The following is a 21,742-nucleotide window of genomic DNA, read 5'->3' as shown; positions in this document are numbered from 1 at the left end:
ACTTCATATATAAAAGAGGGGTCGTTACTTACCTCAGCAACAAAATCTGGTAAAATTACACATTCTAAAAAGAAAATACATCAGCAGTAGCAGAGTTTCATATTCGAATATGCAGCAATACAAATAACTGAAATGATAACACCAAGTCCCAGTGTCCTATTTCGAGTACACCAAATTTTATAACAAAGGAAAGCAATGAATATAACTCCAATTGAGCTAACAATGCAAGTAGTTTAAAAGACTCATTGTTGACTATAAATAATCGCAAAAAGATCTTTGCCACATATTTCAAATATTACTAAATTGTCGATAAAGTAAATACCTGTAATAACGAAAAGTGTGCCTTAGTATTCAATAATCAATTAATGGTAGGGGTTATTGATTTTAATTTCCTGTAAGCATAGATTTGTTATAAAAAGCATCAACAAATGACGTAGAACAGTAATAGTTGCAAATCAATAATTTATTATGTATTTATAAATAAATATGTGCTCTGTCCTCAAAATAGGACACTGGCACTTGATGGGTTAAGCTTTACACCTGCTTTCTGCAGGAAACCTGGTTCCCAGCAATACAGACCCATGCCTTCTGTGGCTTTAGAGGATATTACAAGAACTGTAGCGACTATAATAGTGTGTCAGGTGGAGTTTGTGTCTGTGTCCTGAACTCGGTAAGCAGTGAACCTGTACCCATTCAAACCCCTCTTGAAGCTGTGGCTGTCAGGATAAGGACCATGCAAGAAATAACTGTCTGCAACGTATATCTTCCTCCAGATGGTGCAGCATCCCTGAATGCATTAGTTGCACTGGTTCATCAGCTCCCTAAACCTATCCTACTTTTGGGAGATTTTAATGCCCATAACCCCTTGTGGGGTGGCACTGTGCTTACTGGCCGAGGGAGAGATGTTGAAACTTCCCTGTCTTACCTCAACCTCGACCTCTACCTCTTAAATACTGGGGGCCCCCCACACATTTCAGTGTGGCTCATGGCACTTACTTGGTCATTGATTTATCCTTCTGTAGCCCAGGACTTCTCTCATCTGTCCAGTGGAGAGCCCACGATGACTTGTGTGGCAGTGACCACTTTCCCATCTTCATGTCACTCCTCCAGCTCCATCCCCCTGGATGTCTACCAAGATGGGCTTTAAACAAGGCAGACTGGGAAGCTTTCACCTCTGCTGTCACTGTTGAATCTCCCCCACATGCTACCATTGATGTGGTAGTTGAGTGGGTCCCTAGAACAATCATTTCTGTGGCAGAAAACACTATCCCTTGTTCTTTAGGGTGCCCCCGGCGAAAGTCAGTACCTTGGTGGTCACCGGAAATCGCTGAGGCCATTAAAAACCATCGGTGAGCTCTACAGTGACATAAGTGGCACCCTTCCATAGAGCATCTAATAGCCTTTAAACGGCTCCTTGCCCACATTCACCAGCTTATAAAAAGACGGAAACAGGAATGTTGGGAGAGGTATGTCTCAACCAGTGGGTGCCAGATGTCACCTTCCCAAGTCTGGATGAAGATCAGACATGCTTGTGGGTACCAGACCCCGACAGGTGTCACTAGCATTAACATCAACGGCGTGTTATCTACTGATGCAAACGCAATTGCTGAGCACTGTGCTCGAGCCTCCGCGGCGGAGAATTATCCCCAGCATTTCGCACCCTCTAACAGCGGATGGAAAGAAAAGCCCTCTCATTCACTGAACATCACAGCGAACCCTAAAATTCTCCTTTTACAGAGTGGGAGCTCCTCAGTGTCCTTGTACATTGCCCCGACACAGCTCCTAGGCCAGATTGGATCCACAGTCTGAAGATCAAACATCTCTCGTCCAGCTACAAACGACATCTCCTCATCATCTTCGACCGAATCTGCTGCAATGGTGTCTTTCTATTGCAATGGTGAGAGAACACCATCAATCCAGTGCTCAATCCCCAGCAAATACCCGCTTGATTTGGATAGCTATTGTTCTAACAGCCTCACCAATGTTTTTGTAAACTGTTAGAACATATGGTAAGTTGGCAGTTGTGTTGGGTCCTGGAGTCATGTGGCTCCATGCCAGGGCGGTTTCTGTCAGGGACACTCTGCCGCTGATAATCTAGTTTCTCTCGAGTCTGCCATCCAAACAGCCTTTTCCAGATGCCAACACCTGGCTGCCATCTTTTTTGATTTATGAAAAGCTTTAGACACGCCCTTGCGACATCATATCCTTACCACATTATATGAGTGGGGTCTCCCGGGACCACTCCTGATTTTTATCCAAAATTTCCTATTGCTCCGTACTTTCTATGTTCAAGTTGGTGCCTCCCATAGTTCACCCCACATCCAGGAGAATGGGGTCCCGCAGGACTCTGTATTGAGCGTCTATTTTTAGTGGCCATTAATGGCCTAGCAGCAGCTGTTGGGTCGTCTTTCTCACCATCTCTGTATGCAGACGACTTCTGCATTTCGTACTGCTCCTCCGGTACTGGTGATGCTGAGCAGTGCCTGCAGGGAGCCATCCACGAGGCGCAGTCATGGGCTCTAGCCAACGGCTTCCAGTTTTCAGCCGCAAAGTCATTTGTCATGCACTTCTGTCGGTGTTGTACTATTCATCTCAACCAGAACTTTACCTTAATGATGATCCACTCACTGTAGTACAGGCATATTGATTCTTAGGACTGGTTTTTGACGTCCAGTTGACCTGGCTTCCTCACCTTTGTCAGCTTAAGCGAAAGTGCTAGCAGCACCTCAATGCCCTCTACTGCCTGAGGTGCAGATCGCTCTACACTGCTGCAGCTCTTCAGAGCCCTTGTTCAATCCTGCATTGACTATGGGAGTGTGGTTTATAGTTCAGTGGCACCCTCTGCATTGTGTTTACTCGACCCATTGCACCACTGTGGTGTTGGACTGGCAACGGGAGCTTTTAGGATGAGTTGGGTGACCAGCATCCTGGTGGAGGCCGGACTCCCTCCATTGAAGGTTAGGCGCGCACAACTGCTTGCCGGTTAAGTTGGACACATTCATAGTTCTCCTGAGAATCCGAATTACTGTCTCCTTTTCCCACCCACGGCTGTTCATCTCCCATGTCGGAGGCCCAGGTCAGGGCTTACGGTTGCGGTTTGCGTCTGATCTCTTCTGCCTGACATGGGGTCCTTGCCTTTACTACCTACACTCGAGGGCCATTCACGTACACCTCCATGGTGTACACCTAGGCGGAAGCTTCGTCTGGACCTTTCACATGGTCCTAAGGACTCAGTTAACCCCGCGGCTCTCCACTGTCACATCCTCTCGATTCTTGACATGTACCGGGACCATGAAGTGGTTTACACTGACGGCCTAATGGCTGATGGTCACGTTGGCTTCGCCCTCTTTGCCAAATGGCTGTAGTGTTTTCACTGCAGAGCTAGTGGCCATATCTCATGCTCTTGAGCACATCCGCTCATGCCCTGGCTAGTTGTTTCTTCTCTGTACTGACTCCTCGAGCAGTCTACAAGGTATCGACCAGTGCTACTCCCGCCGTCCTTTGGTAGCGACCATACAGGAGTCCACCTATGCCCTGGAATGGTCCAGTAAATTTTATATGAAATTTAGGTATCTTGTCCACATTTCATTCTCAACATTGTGGCAACTAAAATCTACCATACGGAAAGTATGCGCTATGGACTTCTACCTCTGCAAACTCTTCAAAATTTCGTGCAATGGTTTACTACATTTAATGCTGCATAATAACTGCATTGAACATCGAAACAAAATTAAGTCATTTATGGGGGGAAGGTACCAGTCAAGAAGACGTGTAAAAATCAAATTTTTGAGCCAAATAGTTTTTGCGAAATCGAATGATAAGTGTGTCAAAGCAGTGGGAACACCATGTGTCTGCACAGGCGAGCAGTGCAGTGATGACAATCGCGCACAGTGCGGAATGCGGGGAGCACGTGTCTGCAGCAGCGAAAGGGTTAATGAAGAGACAAAGCACTAGAAATTTCAAAAAATTGCATTCAAACGAATATAATTCGCGAAGTAAGGCACTTCGATATTGTTTTTAAATAATGAAAATATTAAGCACCACACAAGGTTTGAACACACAACCTTTAGCATAGCAGTCCAACACCTTAACCGTTACGCTAACGCACCTCATCTGACAATGTAACGACATGAGGCGTATAACACGTCACGCAAAATACTGACTAACACTGTTTGTATGACTATAAATTACTCACGCTTCGTCGAAGTACAATAGGAAATAAACTATTACCACTGTTCTTTGTTGCGAAAAAGCGGTTCGTGAGAGTGATACAAACACCTTTCCTTCCTGCCGCCCGAATTAGGAGTCTTATTGCTTGTTTGGTTTAATTAATTAATAGAATATGAAGCAATTGGTATAAGGAATGCTTTTTCCGAACTTTCTATAAAAGAATGTCTGCTATCAAGACATTGCTTTTGTTCTATTACTTTATTTATGACTGAACGTTTCTAAAACTGAAGACACACGTCCATGCTCTGCACTGCAGTCGAGATGTGGCACCGTCGTTCTCTGTTAATTGGCTGACTGTGTTTTGTGACGTCAGATGCGCAGAACGAACCTAAACTCGGCCGCCAACATTAATGACGCGCACTTTAACAGATTAATAACTGTCTGTTCTGCCTTCTCTCCACAACTATTAATTTCTGACTCTTACAGTAAATCGAAACCTTATTTGTTTCTAGAGGTTACACACATATGCTCGGGATTGTTTTCACTATAGTCCTTTGAACATTAGTCAGTCTGTCTATTAATGATAAGTTAAAGTACCTTATTAAATCTGCCTTCTCTCTGTGAATCTCCGTAAATTTGTCTCCCAATTTATATTCTTTGCTCTTGGTCAGTTTGGAGGTGGCCAATCATTCTGGTGAACAGCTGGTTTGTAGTCATACCAATATAAAAAGCCGTGCAATGATTGCAGCATACCTGGTAAATGACATGGCTGCTTTTACAGGTGACCTGGCCCCTGATGGGATAGGATAAACTGTGACAGAACTGAAATAGGAAATGCTTGGTGGGTGGATTGCACCTTGGGTCTTCCACAGGAACATGATCCTTGTGGCGAGGGGTTGAGATTAGGAGTAGCTTAGGGATGGTCTAGGATGTTGTGGAGGTTGGGTGGGCGATGGAGCATCACTTCAGAAGGGGTTGGAAGTATCTTGGGTAGGATGTCCCTCATTTCAGGGCACGATGATAGGTAATCAAAGCCCTGGTAAAGGATGTGGTTCAATTGTTCCAGTCCGCAGTGGTACTGGGTGATGAAGGGGACTCTCCTTTATGGCTGGTTCTTGGGGGGCAGGGGTGGGGATGGGGAAATGGCATGGGAGATCTGTTTGCAGACTAGGTCTGGGGTATAATGCCTGTCTGTGAAGACCTTGGTGAGATCCTCAACATACTAGCAAGGGAGTTTTGTCACTGCAGATGTGCCATCGCTGGGTAGCCAGGCTATATAGGAGGGATTTTTTGGTGTGAAAGGGATCACAGCTGTCAAAATGCAGGTACTGTTAGTGGTTGGTGAGGTTGTGAAGGAACTAAGATAGGATGTCTTTGCCCTGGGTCCAAATCGTGAAGATATCATCAATGTACCTCAACCAGACTAGGGTTTTTGTGTTTTGGGAGCCTAGGAAGTTCTCCTCTAGATGGCCCATAAAAAGGTTGGCATAGGAGGGTGCCATAAGGGTGTGATGTGGCTTTGTTTATATTCCTGGAAGGTGACCAGTGTTTGGTTAGCTGACCGCTTAAACTTGCCACATCCCCAAAACTCTCTACCAACCCTCCACTAAATCCAAAGCCAAAACATTCATGTAACACTTTTGTTAACCTTTCCACCAAAACCCCCATCTCCACAGAAGTTACAGCCCTACCCAAATGCTACACTTTTAGCCCTACACCCAAATTTAACCATGCTGGACTTGTCAGAGACCTACTCTCCTTCTCCCGATCTGTGCAAAGGAAGCACTTTTTTGCTGCCAATCCCACCAACCAAACCCTGCCTCTTCCATTTCATAACCCCCCCCCCCCCCCTCCTCCCACCTAACCACCCACTGGTCACCTTCCAGAAATTCCTTACCTCCAACTTATCCTCACCATCCATCCCCAAGTCCCTTACTCAGAACACCAACCTTTCAGTAGAAGAAGAACAGCCATACACAACCTCAAAACAAATTCTGACCACATCATCCTACTGGCAGGCAAAGGTTCCACCACTGTTGTTATGAATCTTAGTGGCAACCTGGCAGAAGGCCTTCGCCAATTATCTGACTACTCCACCTATAAACTCTGCTAGAGTGATCCCATCCCAGGTGTCCAACACAAACTCCAGTCCCTGCTTAAAGCCTTAGGCTCGTCCCAGAACATCTCTCCTGAATCCATTTCCCTTCTCACCCCTAGGACATCCCATACACCTACCCATGCCCCCCAAAATCCACAAACCTAACAATCCTGGACACCACATTGTGGTTGGTTATTGTGCCCCCACTAAAAGAATTTCAGCTCTCATTGACCAACACCTCCAACCAATAGCCCAAACTCCAGCCGCCCACATCAAAGACAACCAACCACTTCCTGCATCGGCTCTCGACCATACCTGCTGCTTTACCTCCTGGGTCCCTAATCATCACCCCATTCCTCATACATCTTATAAACTTTATCCTAACCCATAACTACTTCTCATTTGAAGGAAAGATATATAAACAAATCTGTGGCTAAGCCATGGGCACCCTCATGGTAGCTTCTTATTCCAACCTTTTTATGAGTCATCTAGAGGAGCCCTTCCTAACCCCCCAAACTACCAAAAAACCCTAGCCTGGTTCAGGTTCATTGATGATATCTTCATGATCGGGGCTCAGGGCAAAGACACCTTATTTCATTCCTTCAGAACCTCAACATCTTCTCACCCATCTGCTTCGCATAGCCCTCATCAACCAAGCGTGCCACCTTAGTAGATGTTGTCATCTTCCTCTCTGATGGCTCCATCCGCACCTCTGTCCACATTAAAACCACCAACAGTACCTGCATTTTGACAATTGTCATCCCTTTCACACCAAAAACTCCCATATAGCCTGGCTACCCAGGCATGGCATATCTGCAGTGACAAAAACTCCCTTGCAAGTATGCTGAGGGTTTCACCAGTGCCTTCACAGACAGGCACTATCCCCCAGACTTAAACCATAAACAGATCTCCTGTGCCATTTCCCATCACACCTCCAATCCTCCCACCACCGCCAAGAACCACCCACAAAGAAGTGTCCCATTCATTACACAGTACCACCCCAGACTGGAACAACTGAACAACATCCTGTGCCAGGGATTTGATTACCTATCATCGTGCCCTGAAATAAGGGACACCTACTGAAGATACTTCCACCCCTTCTGAAGTGGTGTTCCGTCACCCACCCAACCACCACAACATCCTAGTCCATCCTTATGCCACTCAAAATCCCATCCCCTTGCCACAAGGATCATATCCCTGTGGAAGATCCAGGTGCTAATCCTGCCCAAATCACCCACCCAGTGCTTCCTATTCCAGTCCTGTCACACTTATCCTATCCCATCAGGGGCCAGGCCACTTGTGAAAGCAGCCATGTCATTTACCAGCTCTGCTGCAGTCATGCAATATCATTGCATAGCGTTTTTTATTGGTATGATTACCAACCAGCTGTCCACCAGGAGGTATGGCCACTGCCAAACTGTGTCCATGAACAAAGTAGACCACCCTGTGCCACAGCATGCAGCTGAACATAACACACTTGATTTTAATGGCTGCTTCACTACCCAAGCCAACTGGATCCTTGCTTCTCCACCAGTTTTTCTGAACTGCACAGGTGGGAGTTATCTGTACAATGCATTCTTCACTCCCACAATTATCCCGGCCTCAACGTACGGTAACTTACTGTCCCCACACCCTCCATGCAATAGTTCCCACCCCCTCTGCCCTATCATCTCCTCCCAATTCTCATCTCCCACCCTGTTTATATGCAGCCCCTGCCAATGCATTTGCCCATCTTTCTCTGCGCCTTTCCTTTTGTACTCCTTTTTTCCCCACTTCCCTGCCCCACAACCTCCTGATGCTACACCGGCTGGCAGTCTAGTCCCTGCACATTCCACCAGACAGCATTCGTCTCTCTCCCCACCCAGACACTACTATCCTTTCCCCTTCTCCTTCCCCACCCCCTCCAGTTTTCTGGTGTTTTTTTACAGATGAAGGCTGTGACTGAAAGCTACATGTGAGTGTCTTTTTAATTGTGCCTGTCTGCAACTTGACATGCCTTCTTTATGGTAAACATCAGTCTGTCCTTTCCTGCATTGTTGATATTCCTACCCAGAGTTTCCATTGTTTGACTTTATCCTCCTCCCTCATTATTGTCATCCTCTTTCACATTTCCCCACAAGACAAATGAGTCTACCTTTACCACTCCCAACACCATCTACATTCTCCTGTTTTGGACCCTCCAGTCCTTCTTTCGTTATTCTTGCCCCTTCTTCCTTACAAGATTCATCACCTGTTTCACGGCACACACTTCCCTGTTTATCTGATTCTTTGTAGTGTTCAACAGATTCATTTAATAATGTACATATATTGCAGTGTTTGCTTTGGTCCCTTCCAGTGGTTGATTTGTGATGGTACACACCGGTACTCCTTACTGTTACCTCTGCAGAAAAATCAGAACCACTGATGTGAAGATGTGGTACAATAGAACTTTGCTGTGGTTGAAGCAATGTAAACAATGCCTTCCTGGTGTTAGACTAGACTGTCCTTTATCTAGATATATGTAGTGGCAGGCAGTGAGAGATGGCTGTGGCCAGCTGACTCATCTTTGTCCTCCCTGCCTGGTCCATCTCTCTGCATGTGCTCTGCTACTGTCAACTGCCATATATCACTCCTGTCAGTTTATTTGATTCGGCTTGGTTGTGTGGGCCAGGTGCCTGTTCAATCTGTCACTGTTTTGTTGTGCTTGCTTATTTCCCTCGAGTAACATTCTAAAATCAAAGTGTGTGAAATTTTTGCTTCCGTTGTAACTAGTTATTTCAGTAAAAGCCTAATAGACAAAAACTACACAAAGAAACTGAAAAGTGCCCGCCTCTGCCGCCAGTGAAAATAGTTAAGAGTAGAATCCACATTTTCTGCTTCATCCAGTGACACTTCATCTTCTTCTGTAGGGGACATCAGAAAAGCTGATAAACAGTGGCCCAAAGTGTTGGGCTTTTGACAAAAGAACAACTTTTGTATATTAAAAGAGAGAGAGAGAGAGAGAGAGAGAGAGAGAGAGAGAGAGAGAGAGAGAGAGAGAGAGCGAGAGAGAGCAACACACAACACTGGGGGGGGGGGGGGGGGGGGGAGGAGATATTTGCTCACAAAGACAGTGCTGCACATGGAGCAGCTGTAAAATTTTTAGCTGAGTCCCAAAAAGTAAAACTGGAAAACATTTGTTTGAAAATTGTGTCAAAAGAGAAAGAAGTTACAGTGAGAATATTTCACACTGCCTATAAGGTTGCAAAAGAGAGTCAATCTTTCAATAACTTTGAATGATGTTCAAGAGCTCAGTGGATTGAGTATGGGGCGAATTGTATATTCGTATAAGTCATGTGTGAATGTTGTTAACCATATTAGTGCAGGAGTAAGGAAACATTGTACAGAAAATAGTACAAATGAATGATAAGTTTGCAATCATCATTGACAAAGCATCTATGTTAAGCAAAACATCAGCTCTAATTTTGTACATTAGAGTTTGCCATACAAAATTGAGCATGGATCCCCTGTAAATTTATTTTTGGATGTAGCTTAACTTGGAAGTGTGATGTCTCTTGGCTTTTTTCGTACTGTGCTTCAATGTCATGAAATTAGATGAAAAATTTTTAAAAAGTATATTAATTTCTGTCTCGTGTGATGGAGCTGCAGTGATGATTGGATGAAAATCTGGAGTTGGGACTCTTTTTAATGACAAGTTTCCATCTATTATTGTTTGGCATTACTGTTATCATAGCCCTGAACTTTGTGTAAATAACATAGTAAATAAAATGACAAGTATCAATCGATTTAAAGTATTCACTGAAAACCCGTGTGTTTCTGTACCACACCTCACAAAAGAACAATCAAAAGTTGCAATTGTTTGTGGGCATACTTAGGGTTCAGTTGAAAAATTGGAAGGATGTTGGACACAAGATGGATAGCATCCAGTTTTTTTTTTTACACTTTCAACACTCTGGCAAAACAACAAGGTTCTTGCAAATCATTTTGTAGCAGCAAAAGAAGAGCCAACATGTGACTTTTCACACACATTCAGATGTGAAGGCATGATCATGCAACTGATATCCAAGTGCTTTGTGTTAGATTTGGTGCTGAGCTGATGTGTGATGCACTTCAAGAACTTTCAGATTTTAGTGAGGAACTACAGCACCAAGATGTAGACTTATTTCAGACTAATAAAAAACTTCAGCTGTTGATTTACACATTTATTGCTGAGAATGGCAGTCCAGGAACTTATTGTGAGCAAGTGGTGGCATCTGTCAACAACAAAAGATTTATGGGAATTTAATTGTAAAGACCTGCTCATGAATCTTGTTGAGTTGATGACATCCTTTCACAAGTAACTCAAAAGAGAATGCTGAGAGGGGAAGATACACTCAATTCAGCCCATATAGTTGACACACTTGGCTCAAAGACATCAGAGTCAGTACTTTTGGGGAAAAATAGGTTTGGTCACTTGCAGTTCACTTTCAGTTGAACAATCAAGATACAATTTTTGACTGACATGAGAAGTTTGGTGGAAATTGTGGAAAACAAAACAAAGTAACCCACAAATTTGCTTCTGTTGACAACTGCCATCAAGATAATTCCAGTCTACTATAGTGAATGTGAAAGAGGCTTTCCCCAAATAATCAATCATTACTGATGGTAGGGCCTGTCTGTTAACAGAACTGTTTCTTCACTACTTTTCCTGAAGCTGAGTGGCTCACCACTGACTCAGTTTGACCTTTCAAAGCACGTGGAAGCTTGGCTGCTTTGTGGATGGAACTGTGCTAAGGATACCAAGAGCAAGGAAACAGAGAGGGGAGAGACGTACAACAAAACTCTTTCAAAGCTTTGGACAGTTTTATGAACTCTTAAGTTAAAACGTCTAAGTTTTTCCCCTTTTTCAGTATCTTACAGTTAAAATTTGTGTGTGTTTACTCTACTGCAATTTCTTTTTTGTAACAAATCATGAAATGAGAAATGATACTTAACTTAATTAATAAAACATATAATAAAAGATTGTTGATGTGCATGACAGTTTTATTTTTTACGAGCACAAATGTTGTATTCACACTTTTAAACTGCTCAGAAAAGTGTTAAAATAATGTTTTAAGAAGTGTAAATTTCAAAAACATTCCCCAAAGGTCACCGTACCAGAACCTTCTTTATTTAAAAAGGAAGCAGTGCCCCCCCCCCTTCTATTCAAAAAATTCTTCCCCCTTCCCCCCAGTTGCCATTAAATATTCATAATTTAACTTCACTTGTTTTGATTACCTTCATTGTGCTTCTACTCTCTTTACTTTTAGAAACTGTTGTCTCATAATTCTGATACTTAAAAGTTGTAGCTAGTGGATTCAAGTTACTACTTCCCATTCAACAATTGCTAACAACTGTACACATGGGAGTGATCTAGGACGACTTTCAATTCGCACCCCATCAGCTGTCCAGTGTGTAGATTTGGTTTATCAGGTATTGGTGAACACAACCTACAGTTGCGTAAATGCTGTCTACTGCTCAGTCTTGGTGTTGGGACATTATGTCAACTTCTTGCCACTGCTCGCACCCCCACCACTCGGCCATTATTAATTAGTTGTTCTGAAACACACTATTGACATTAACATTTTGTTTATTATCTGCGATTGCCTGGTTCCTAAAATTCTGGCTCACCTGCGCATATTCCTGCATTAATTTCTATACCTTTTGTAGATAATAAATTTTCCATTATCATGCCTGGGAGCTATGATGATTTTATTTCTCCTAATCATAAGTAGCTGCCTATGGAAACACATAGTAATTTGCTCTAGCTCTACTTTATTGGTGAAATATGACAAATTTGTCATCCATTTTGAAGCAAACCTCCTTACAGTTTTCTTTTCAGGAACTGAACTTTTTTCCGACCCAGGAACTTTTTGCAGTTCTGTTTGCTTTTGCCAACCCCACTATTATTGAAAAAATGCTTCCTTAGGCCGACTATGGCTGTGCCAGCAGCTGAAATGCTATGTGGCGTGCCAGCATCGGACTCAGTTTGATAGAAGGGAGGCAGTCCGATGGTGGAAGAGGCCAGAAGCTTACGCTGCAGCCAGCGAACTTGTTGCCAAGTTGTTGTATATGGCGGATGAAAGAAGAGCACTATATCTTTAATCCATTATCCTCATCACCATGTTGTTGCCTATGGCAGATGGAAGAAAAGAACTATTTCAAGGAGGACGAGTGCTGCATCACGAAACCATTATTCCCTTTGCTAATTTGTTGTATATGGAAGACAAAATAGAGCACTGTGTCAGGAAATCATTATCTTCACTGATTTGTTGTAGCCTTAGCCAAGTGGGGTGGTTGGCAGTAATTGATATGCATGTACTGCAATAACAATTGTTATGGATGTACTGGAATAACAATTGTTTGTTTATTAACCATGCTTTAAACTCAGTACACTATCTGGTGATGAAAGTCCACAATTGAGTACAACTGAAATGTCTTTCCGTGATGATGTGTAGCAAGAGCCCACTATGATGAAGCCCATGATCGTTGGTAGTGGTGATAAGCAGGGAGGTGCTGTGGAGAGCGTAGTGACGTGGTGCCACAAGGCTGCGAGCTCGTGGGCAGTCAAGGCAGAAGCACATTGAGTCGGGGCCTTCAGGAGTGGCTTATGGACAGTCAGCAGCTGTGATCCTGGTGAAGGCACAAGACGTCAGTTAGGCTCTCCAGAGAGGCTGATGGACATCCAGCTGCTGTGATCTCGGCAAGGGTGTGAGATGGCACTGTTTGATGGGTAGCAACAGCAGCAGGTATTGTGGGTTGAAGCATACGCTCGAAGGTCGTTGGCAGTCAGCCTGGAGCCGAACTGTGTGACCAGGGGCTTAGCAACGACCTGAGTACCCCTTGCCTGAGGAATACAGGCCCAGTGGCTGTGTGGACCTACATAGGTGCCTGTGTCTGCAGCACTGTTTAGCTGTTTACCGTGACCTTGATGATGCGTATCTGTGCAGCTTGTGCACCCGGACACTGTGGTGACTGCAGAAGGATTGATGGTAAACAGCTCAGCTACTCTACTGTTGACTATCTCTGTCCTAAGGTGATGCATGAAACATACCCATGATTGTGATGGCTGAATATACAGGGTACAGGCTTGCACATAGTGCAATTATCATATATGAAGAATGATTGCCATATGGAGAGAAACATAATTGCATTGATCATTTACTTGAAACTGAGGAAAAATATTCTAAAATTGTGTTTATGAAATGTAGTTCAGTATTGCTATGTAGCCCAAACTCTGGGAAAATCAGAAGATACGAATACTGCGTGTTAGCTCATTTCTAAATATACTGGGGATAATATTTTAAGGCTGTAAAGATTGTGCTGTTATAGTTTCCTGTTTCTCATAAAATTCTGCTCTCTTGTTTTGAAACGTCTCATTAGTTTATTAATTCATGCACTGTATATGTGCATATTCAGTGTTTGTGTGGCAGCTACAAATACCATAGGTGCACAAAGAAAATGTGACTATTCATTTAGATAAAACAACTTTTTCAGTGTCTCATCTAAGAAAATTAATATTTTATTCTGTCAGTGACTGAATATTGACTTTAGAAAGCTCTGACAAAATCTGTAAATCATTGTTATTGTATCTTTTGCTGCTGTGTTGCTGCATTTCATATTCAGTAATATAATGTGCGTATTTTAATTCATCCACGTTTACATTAGTTTGTTTTTCACTGAAAAGGTTATGACCAAGCAAAACATTGATAAAATTTGCTGCACAGAATGGAAGCTAGAATTTTAATGACTTACTTAACATTTAAATTTGTCTTAAAGCTGACCGAGTATAATTAACTATAGATTCTTCTAACAGATTTTCTCAGTTGTTTGAGAGAAGTGCTGATCTTGGCAATGGTATCATTTCTGCACCTAGTCGTTTTTTGCCATTATGTGATCAGTCTCTTGCTGAGGCACAGAAGACTTTGTATGAGGCTCAGTCCGAAGAGATGAAGTGTGATTTAAGCATAAAAACAAAAACTCATGCTCGTATTACAGGTATGTTAATTTAAAATAGTACCTTTATTTTCATACATTTTCTAGTATTTTCCTGCATATATTATTATTAATTTACAGGTTTACCAGTATGTCCTGAACTGCACCGAATTGCATTTCCTCGCAATGACGACATAGGAAATTTTTTGAGAGTTTCCGGGACAGTAATAAGGATTACAACACCTAAAATGCTAGAGTTTCGGAGAAGTTACATTTGTGCAAAATGCAAACACATTTTTACAGCAGAGGTACAGTTTAACTGTTAACAAATTAGTGCCACATAACTTGGTATTTATGCCCTATTTTTCCTCAGAATATTCTTCCAAGTAGCTTCTCACATAATAGATATTTGATTACTGTCTTATGTAAGTAAGGATCTCTGTCAAAAGTCAATAAATCTTTACCAGGTGTTGCAGTGATAAAAGCACTGGATTGAAATTCTAGAGAAGTGAGGGTTCGAATCCTCATCTGATTGATCTAATTTAGGTTTTGTGTGATTTGTACACACTTGCTAGGACCACATGCAACAAAGTAAGTTTACATCATTTGTTTTATAAATATTATCCTTCTGTAATACGCCATTTAGTAGTTTGCACCAGGGCCCATCTCTCGTTTCTCGGAAGGAATGAAAGATGAGTATTAAAAAAAGTATATTACAAGAATGAACTGAGAGTGGCAGGCTGCCATCAGTTCAGTGGCAGCCCTCGTGTGGCCTGCAGGGTGGGGCCTCTGCATCTCTGGTCTAAATCATTCAGGCAAAGTACAGAATATTTCCTTGAACAGGCTATGTCCTGTTCCTTTTGCCAGTTTTTTCCCAATTGAGCTGGCTCCCTTCCTTCAGTGACTAATATGTTGCTGCATCATTAAAATTCTAAACACCCATCCATCTTATAGTTGATTAGTGTTTTCAAATTTGTTATGCTTGTGTCCGTTTTGAAGTTATGACAGTTATTATACCTGTCTTTCACAACACGCATTGATGTTTTTCGTCATTATTCTTCCTATCCAATACATTTAATATCTGTTTAATTTTATCCTTAATTATTGTTAGTATTTTCTTGGGAAATACATTCTTGCTAGATGACGGGACAATAAACATACATTACACATATTTGTGTCTGTGAGTTGAGTACACACATGATGGCCCCGTGTCGTTATGTAAGATTAATGCCTTCACTTCAGTGAAAAGTTTGTTCTGATGTGCACAGAACGATGGACACGATAATGAAACAGTATGAAAATTGATGTCCAATGATTCCTGCAATGAGTCTTTTGGAGGGGGGGGGGGGGGGTATAGATTGACATACCCCAGATATGTGATCTTTTTTACTACATTTATAGCAAGAGGCCAACCACTTGGCACAGGCTGCTTGCTTATGCTGTACAAAACAAGAGGGATTCAAAGAAAATGGCGTTTGCTGTTCGCGATGCCAACGATGCATTAGCCTGTCTCAGCCTGGTTGGGTTGCTTGCACCGTAGCTACCTCCTCACCTGCAGCGCACCAGGCTCCATGCATCAGTTTTGTACGCTGTCCGCTGATAATGTCAGAATTGAGTGCCCGTTAGCTCCTTCCTGTATGCTGTCAACGACGACACCACCCCGAGCCTCTGATTAGCAGCCTGTGGTGTGAGAGACATCAAACAGCTGTGCAATATTCAATGTAAGGTCCTCAAACTGCAGAGCACATTGACGTACCACCTTATCTGGTGCCAGACGAATTATTGTGTCTTTGATTGTGGTGTCTGCATAAGATACCCGAGACTCAACTGTGACGAACTGATGATTGAGGCCAGGAAGCATGGCCGCCCAAGCACGATATGATTGCTCCAACTAATCACGACGTTTGTGGAATTCAACATGCGCATTGACCACATGGTTACACTTGTGGTGATAGGAGGACAGCAAACTACACAGTGTCAAAAGAAAGTGACACTGGTTCTTGCAGAGGAACTAACTGTCACAGTTAGCAAGATAAGGAAAGAGCCTTACTGGTCTCCTTGTCAGCTACTCAGAATATCATAAAATGTTGACAAAGCCACTTCTCGTAAATGCCTCAGTCTTCTGCGGATTCACGATTGGGGTGGGGGTTGAACAACCAGCAGATGAGCCTGGGTCAACATAGCCAACAACATTCTAGCTTGGCCATATGTATATTTGGCAGGTTAACACAATCTGCATCTAACAAGTGCATACTTATGTGGAATCGTTTGCAAGTGTTATATTCACATGCTTTCTATGAATATTCCAAAATATACTAGCACCACCAATGTGGGTATATCACAAGTAGTTTATGTGAACTGCAAAACAACGTTGCTTGCATCCATGAAGATGTGTGATTCATAGTCATATTTATAAAATACTTTCAGAATATTTCTGAGAATATCTTTTATAAACCAAGAACAAAACTATTTAATAAATGAATATGTGCACCATAGTTAACCAACTAATTTTGCTATTTTTTCATTTATTTACGTGCACTGATTTGACGCACATACTCATTTCTGTCTACATTTATTGTCATCACCTATTAATTATTGCTCACGAAAGTAATGAAAGCTGTTATTTGACCTTTTTCTCCAATGTTACATACTTGATCTTCTATTTCTGTGTTTATCTCAGAAGAACCTAACGAATAAGAAATTATAAAAAAATTAAAGAATTTTTTTTTATATTAGCCGTGGGATTTGTACTGGTTCATTGTAATTAAAGTGCAGTTACTCACAGATGTCCATTATGGGCTGTAATTATTGTATAGCAGCAAAACTTTCTAGGTATGCTAATGTCTAATGTGGAAACGGTTTACTCTGGGAAAAAATTAGTTCCAATTGTAACTACCAGATGCAAATCTGACACTGTACACTGTATCATGGTATAACATCCGTGCCATAATGTGAGTGAACATTATGGCAATAGAGAAGAGCCAGCATGCACTGTTAGTGAAACAGTTTTGTGTGATCAGCAGCACAGAGCTGCATTGAGAGAGTGTTGCCAATTGACAGGTCCGAAGAGCGGTCCAACGTTATTAAATAGTTTAAAGATGATGATAATGAAATTTGAAAACACGGATGAGGTTGGTGTTGTACCTGGAAGAGGATGGCATCCTAGCCCAGTGGAAGTTACTGATGAGGTTGCTGATGCTGTAACTAACCATGCAACACATGCCCCAGGTAATGCTACTGCTCGTGCAATATCGTGGGAATTTTCCATTCTTTCGTCAGTAGTATGGAATGTTTTGTCGGCTATTTGAGAATGCTATCCGTACAAGGACAATGTTAACTGGAATACTCTCTTTTAAATTCTAAAGGTGGCAGGGGTAAAATACAGGGAGCGAAAGGCTATTTACAGTTTGTACAGAAACCAGATGGCAGTTATAAGAGTCGAGGGGTATGAAAGGGAAGCAGTGGTTGGGAAGGGAGTGAGAGAGGGTTGTAGCCTCTCCCCAATGTTATTCAATCTGTATATTGAACAAGCAGTAAAGGAAACAAAAGAAAAGTTTGGAGTAGGCATTAAAATCCATGGAGAAGAAATAAAAACTTTGAGGTTCGCCGGTGACATTGTAATTCTGTCAGAGACAGCAAAGCACTTGGAAGAGCAGTTGAATGGAATGGACAGTGTCTTGAAAGGAGGATATAAGATGAACATCAACAAAAGCAAAATGAGGATAATGGAAAGTAGTCGAATTAAGTCGGATGATGCTGTGGGAATTAGATTAGGAAATGAGAGGCTCAAAATAGTAAAGGAGTTTTGCTATTTGGGGAGCAAAATAACTGACGATGGTCAAAGTATAGAAGATATAAAATGTAGACTGGCAATGGCAAGGAAAGCGTTTCTGAAGAAGAGAAATTTGTTAACATCGAGTATAGATTTAAGTGTCAGAAAGTCTTTCCAAAAAGTATTTGTATGGAGTGTAGCCATGTATGAAAGTGAAACAAGGACGTTAAATAGTTTGGACAAGAAGAGAATAGAAGCTTTTGAAATGTGGTGCTACAGAAGAATGCTGAAGATTAGATGGGTAGATCGCATAACTAATGAGAAGGTGTTGAATAGAATTGGGTAGAAAAGGAGTTTGTGGCACAACTTGACAAGAAGAAGGGACCGGTTGGTAGGACATGTTTTGAGGCATCAAGGGATCACAAATTTAGCATTGGAGGGCAACGTGGAGGGTAAAAATCGTAGAGGGAGACCAAGAGATGAATACACGAAGCAGATTCAGAAGGGTGTAGGTTGCAGTAAGTACTGGGTTATGAAGAAGCTTGCACAGGATAGAGTAGCACGGAGAGCTGCATCAAACCAGTCTCAGGACTGAAGACCACAACAACAACAACAACAACAACAACAACAACAACAACATCCGTGCAAGATGCATATGGTGCAGCAACTAAAACCTCACGATCTGCAACAATGTTCTGAATTAGCTCTTCATTTTTGGACACGGATTGCCATTTATGACGTGGCCCGAAAATATTCTATGGAGTGATGAGTCACATTTTACACTACAAGGTGCTGTAAATATTCAGAACTGCCAAATTTGGGGTACTGTTAAACCATGTGTTGTGCACGAAGAGCCATTGCACTCAATGTATGTGACTGTGGTGTGGATTCGCAAGCACCATTATTCTCATTCCATTCTTCTTTGATTAGACCCAGAGGACCGGTCAATTGTACCATGACTTCTGCACATCATCAAGACGTCCTTGTACAACCTGTGATTCCTGCTTTGGAAGAGTACAGTGATGTGGAAATCACTGTCTTCATGCAATAAGGGACAACACCCTATGTCACTTTCCTTGTGATAGATCTGCTTAATGCAATCTTCCATGAATGTGTTACTTCCAGAGGTTTCCCAGATGTGTGGCCTCCAAGATCACCTGATCTGAAGCCACTTGATGTGAGAGTTTGGGGATATCTAAAAGGACGTGTTTAACTGGAACACTTTCGATCTCTATCTGGGCTGAAGGCCAGTATAGGGGAACACATTGCTCAGACGCCTCCGGAACTGTTTTTGAGCAATTGTTGATCACGTCATTTTATGGATCTGATTGATGTCTCCAGTGCCCATATTGAAAAAATTGTGTAAGCAGCTGTTTATAATAAAATAAACTTTATGCCATTCTCACTTATTTGACCCTTCCTGCCATGTCCCATTTTTAATCCATTACATATGGAAACATTTCATAACATCTTTCTTGCACTCGCACCACCATATTTGCACCTGGTTGCCAAAATTGGAATTAATTTTTTCTCAGCGTAAATCTCTACCACATTAACACATTAGAATACCTACCAAGTTTTGTAGCCATACGATAATTACAGCCCACACTATATCTCTGAGTAGCTGCATGTTAATTATAACCAGTATGTTACAGGTTACATATGTGTTGGAATATGTCTTAGTTGCCATTTTTGTATGTAAAGGATACCCTTAATTAAAGTTCCAGTTTCAAAATGCTGTAGAAAGGGAAGCATTGCTCAGAATGGTGTCAAATTTGAACAGTATATTACTGACGCAGGGGGAAATGTCGTGGGAAAAAAAATCACGAAAATTTTACCAGTAGATGGTGCTGTTATGTTTCTTAATGTAAACAGGATTAGATACAAATGACGGATGAGTCGCAGTACGACGGCTATTATTTGAGTAGCACATTACACTATCTGTACTGTTCAATATGCATAACTGCATGACTTCGGCAGTCAACAGTTGTGCCACTGTTAGTTAGGTAAGCCCATCCACCACAGCAAGGTCATAGCACGTTGGTTGGAAAAAATCAGTTTTTAACTGTCCTTGGACCAAAAACTGCATAAAAAGCAAAATGACATCAGTTTTTAATTGTCGTGAGACTCATGCAAGACACGTTCAGTATGTTGTCCATTGTTTTGTGCTACAATTTGAAATTGAATAACAGCATGTTCCTTGACAGACTGGAGTGTCTTGGGGGTCACATTCAATTCAGAATGTGTTGCACAATGAATGTCTTCAATTCAGCTATGTTCCTAATTGGAGCACTGAACACATCATCTTTCAGATGACACCAGAGCCAGACGTCGCACAGATTAAGATCGGGTGATCTGTACGACCATTCTGTGGGGAAATGACTACTGATAGTTCTAGCATATCTGAAATGCCTCTGCAGAAGCCAGTTCACTGCCCGTGCAATGTGCAGAGGAGTACCATCTTGCATAAAAATGATACTACCCACACATCTATGTTGTTGAAGAGTTGTAATAACACTGATGCATAAAAGCCTCTCATAGTGTTAATCAGTGGTGGTACAGGTGACAGTACCCACAGGGCTCATCTCCTTGAAAAATATGGCCTTACAATGAACAATGCCATCAACCTGCACCACCTTTGCAGAATGAAGTGGTACTGGTTGATGTGTGTGTGGATTTTCCATTGCCAATGTTCTGCAATTCAGCTGGACATGTCCGCTTGTAGATGGAAATGGGCTTTGCCTGCCCACAGTATTTTCCACGGCCATTCATTGCCCACTACCATGTGAGCAAGAAATTCCAGATCAGCAGGCCAGCAGGAAGCGACTCCTGAACATGGATGATTCCCTACAGCGATTATATGCTGTTCAGATTTATTTCTAAATCATTTTGAAACTGGAATCTTAATTATGGACACCCTGTAAAACAATCTATGAGTTAGTAACATTAACATAAGTCTCAATAATTAAAAAAGAAATAAAGAAATCCTTCACAGTTACGTGCTAAATCTCCATTTTGCTATATCTGTTTACTTATTCTGTGTGTTCTAACTCAGGTAGCATTCCTTCAAGAAGGTCTTACAAATTTCGTCTCTTCATCCTTGTTTTTCTGCCCATAAGCACATGGATACTGATAAATCCTTAACCTTCCCCTTTTTTCATTCTCATCTTCTTCATATGATCATTCAATGAAATGCAAAAATTAAATTTATGCATTACAGGTGTCAGTCAATGTATACTAATTACAAGCAGTAATATGCAGGAAAACTGGATCTTCAGCATGAATAAAAACAGGTTCTTCTCTGGAAGCTGGAGATGCTAAATATGGACATGAATCAGTTATGTCTGGTACATCTTTTCAATGGTTTAAATGGCCAAAACTGAACTATATGCCAAAAACTGAGGTTGTTTAATAATTTCGTTTTGATTGTTTGTCAGTGAACACAGAAACGAGATGTTTCACTGGGTTGTATCCTCTCTCATACCAATATGTCAGTTGTTATCCGCATCCTTAGCTCTGAATTATGTAAGACCTACCTTCACATTTTCAAAGCCCAGTAGTTTTCCCCATTTTTTTCATTCTGTCATTTTGCCTTAATCCCTGATGGTAAAAAGCCTGTAGATTTGATAGCTGGAGCCCTACCCCTATCCTCAGCTTGTTGCCATCTGTCAAAACGTAATACTACTTAACAGATTCCTTTATAGACAACTGTCATTTACTTTGTTATGTTTTATAATATTTTATATAATTGTATTTTTACTGTATTCCAG

At 41.9% G+C, this 21,742-nt stretch overlaps 1 protein-coding gene across 1 annotated transcript in view; it reads left to right on the top strand.

Moving 5' to 3' along the window:
- Positions 1-21,742, top strand: part of LOC126412312 (DNA helicase MCM9-like) — a 167,707-nt gene that overhangs the window by 21,911 nt on the left and 124,054 nt on the right. The window contains exons 3-4 of the mRNA XM_050081833.1: positions 14,082-14,263; positions 14,342-14,508. Coding sequence (XP_049937790.1) covers positions 14,082-14,263; positions 14,342-14,508 — 349 coding nt within the window. The remainder of the gene's footprint in view (positions 1-14,081; positions 14,264-14,341; positions 14,509-21,742) is intronic.

Source organism: Schistocerca serialis, chromosome 7 (genome assembly GCF_023864345.2).
Source record: "Schistocerca serialis cubense isolate TAMUIC-IGC-003099 chromosome 7, iqSchSeri2.2, whole genome shotgun sequence".
Taxonomy (NCBI): domain Eukaryota; kingdom Metazoa; phylum Arthropoda; class Insecta; order Orthoptera; family Acrididae; genus Schistocerca; species Schistocerca serialis.
This window is presented reverse-complemented; position numbering and strand designations above follow the sequence as displayed.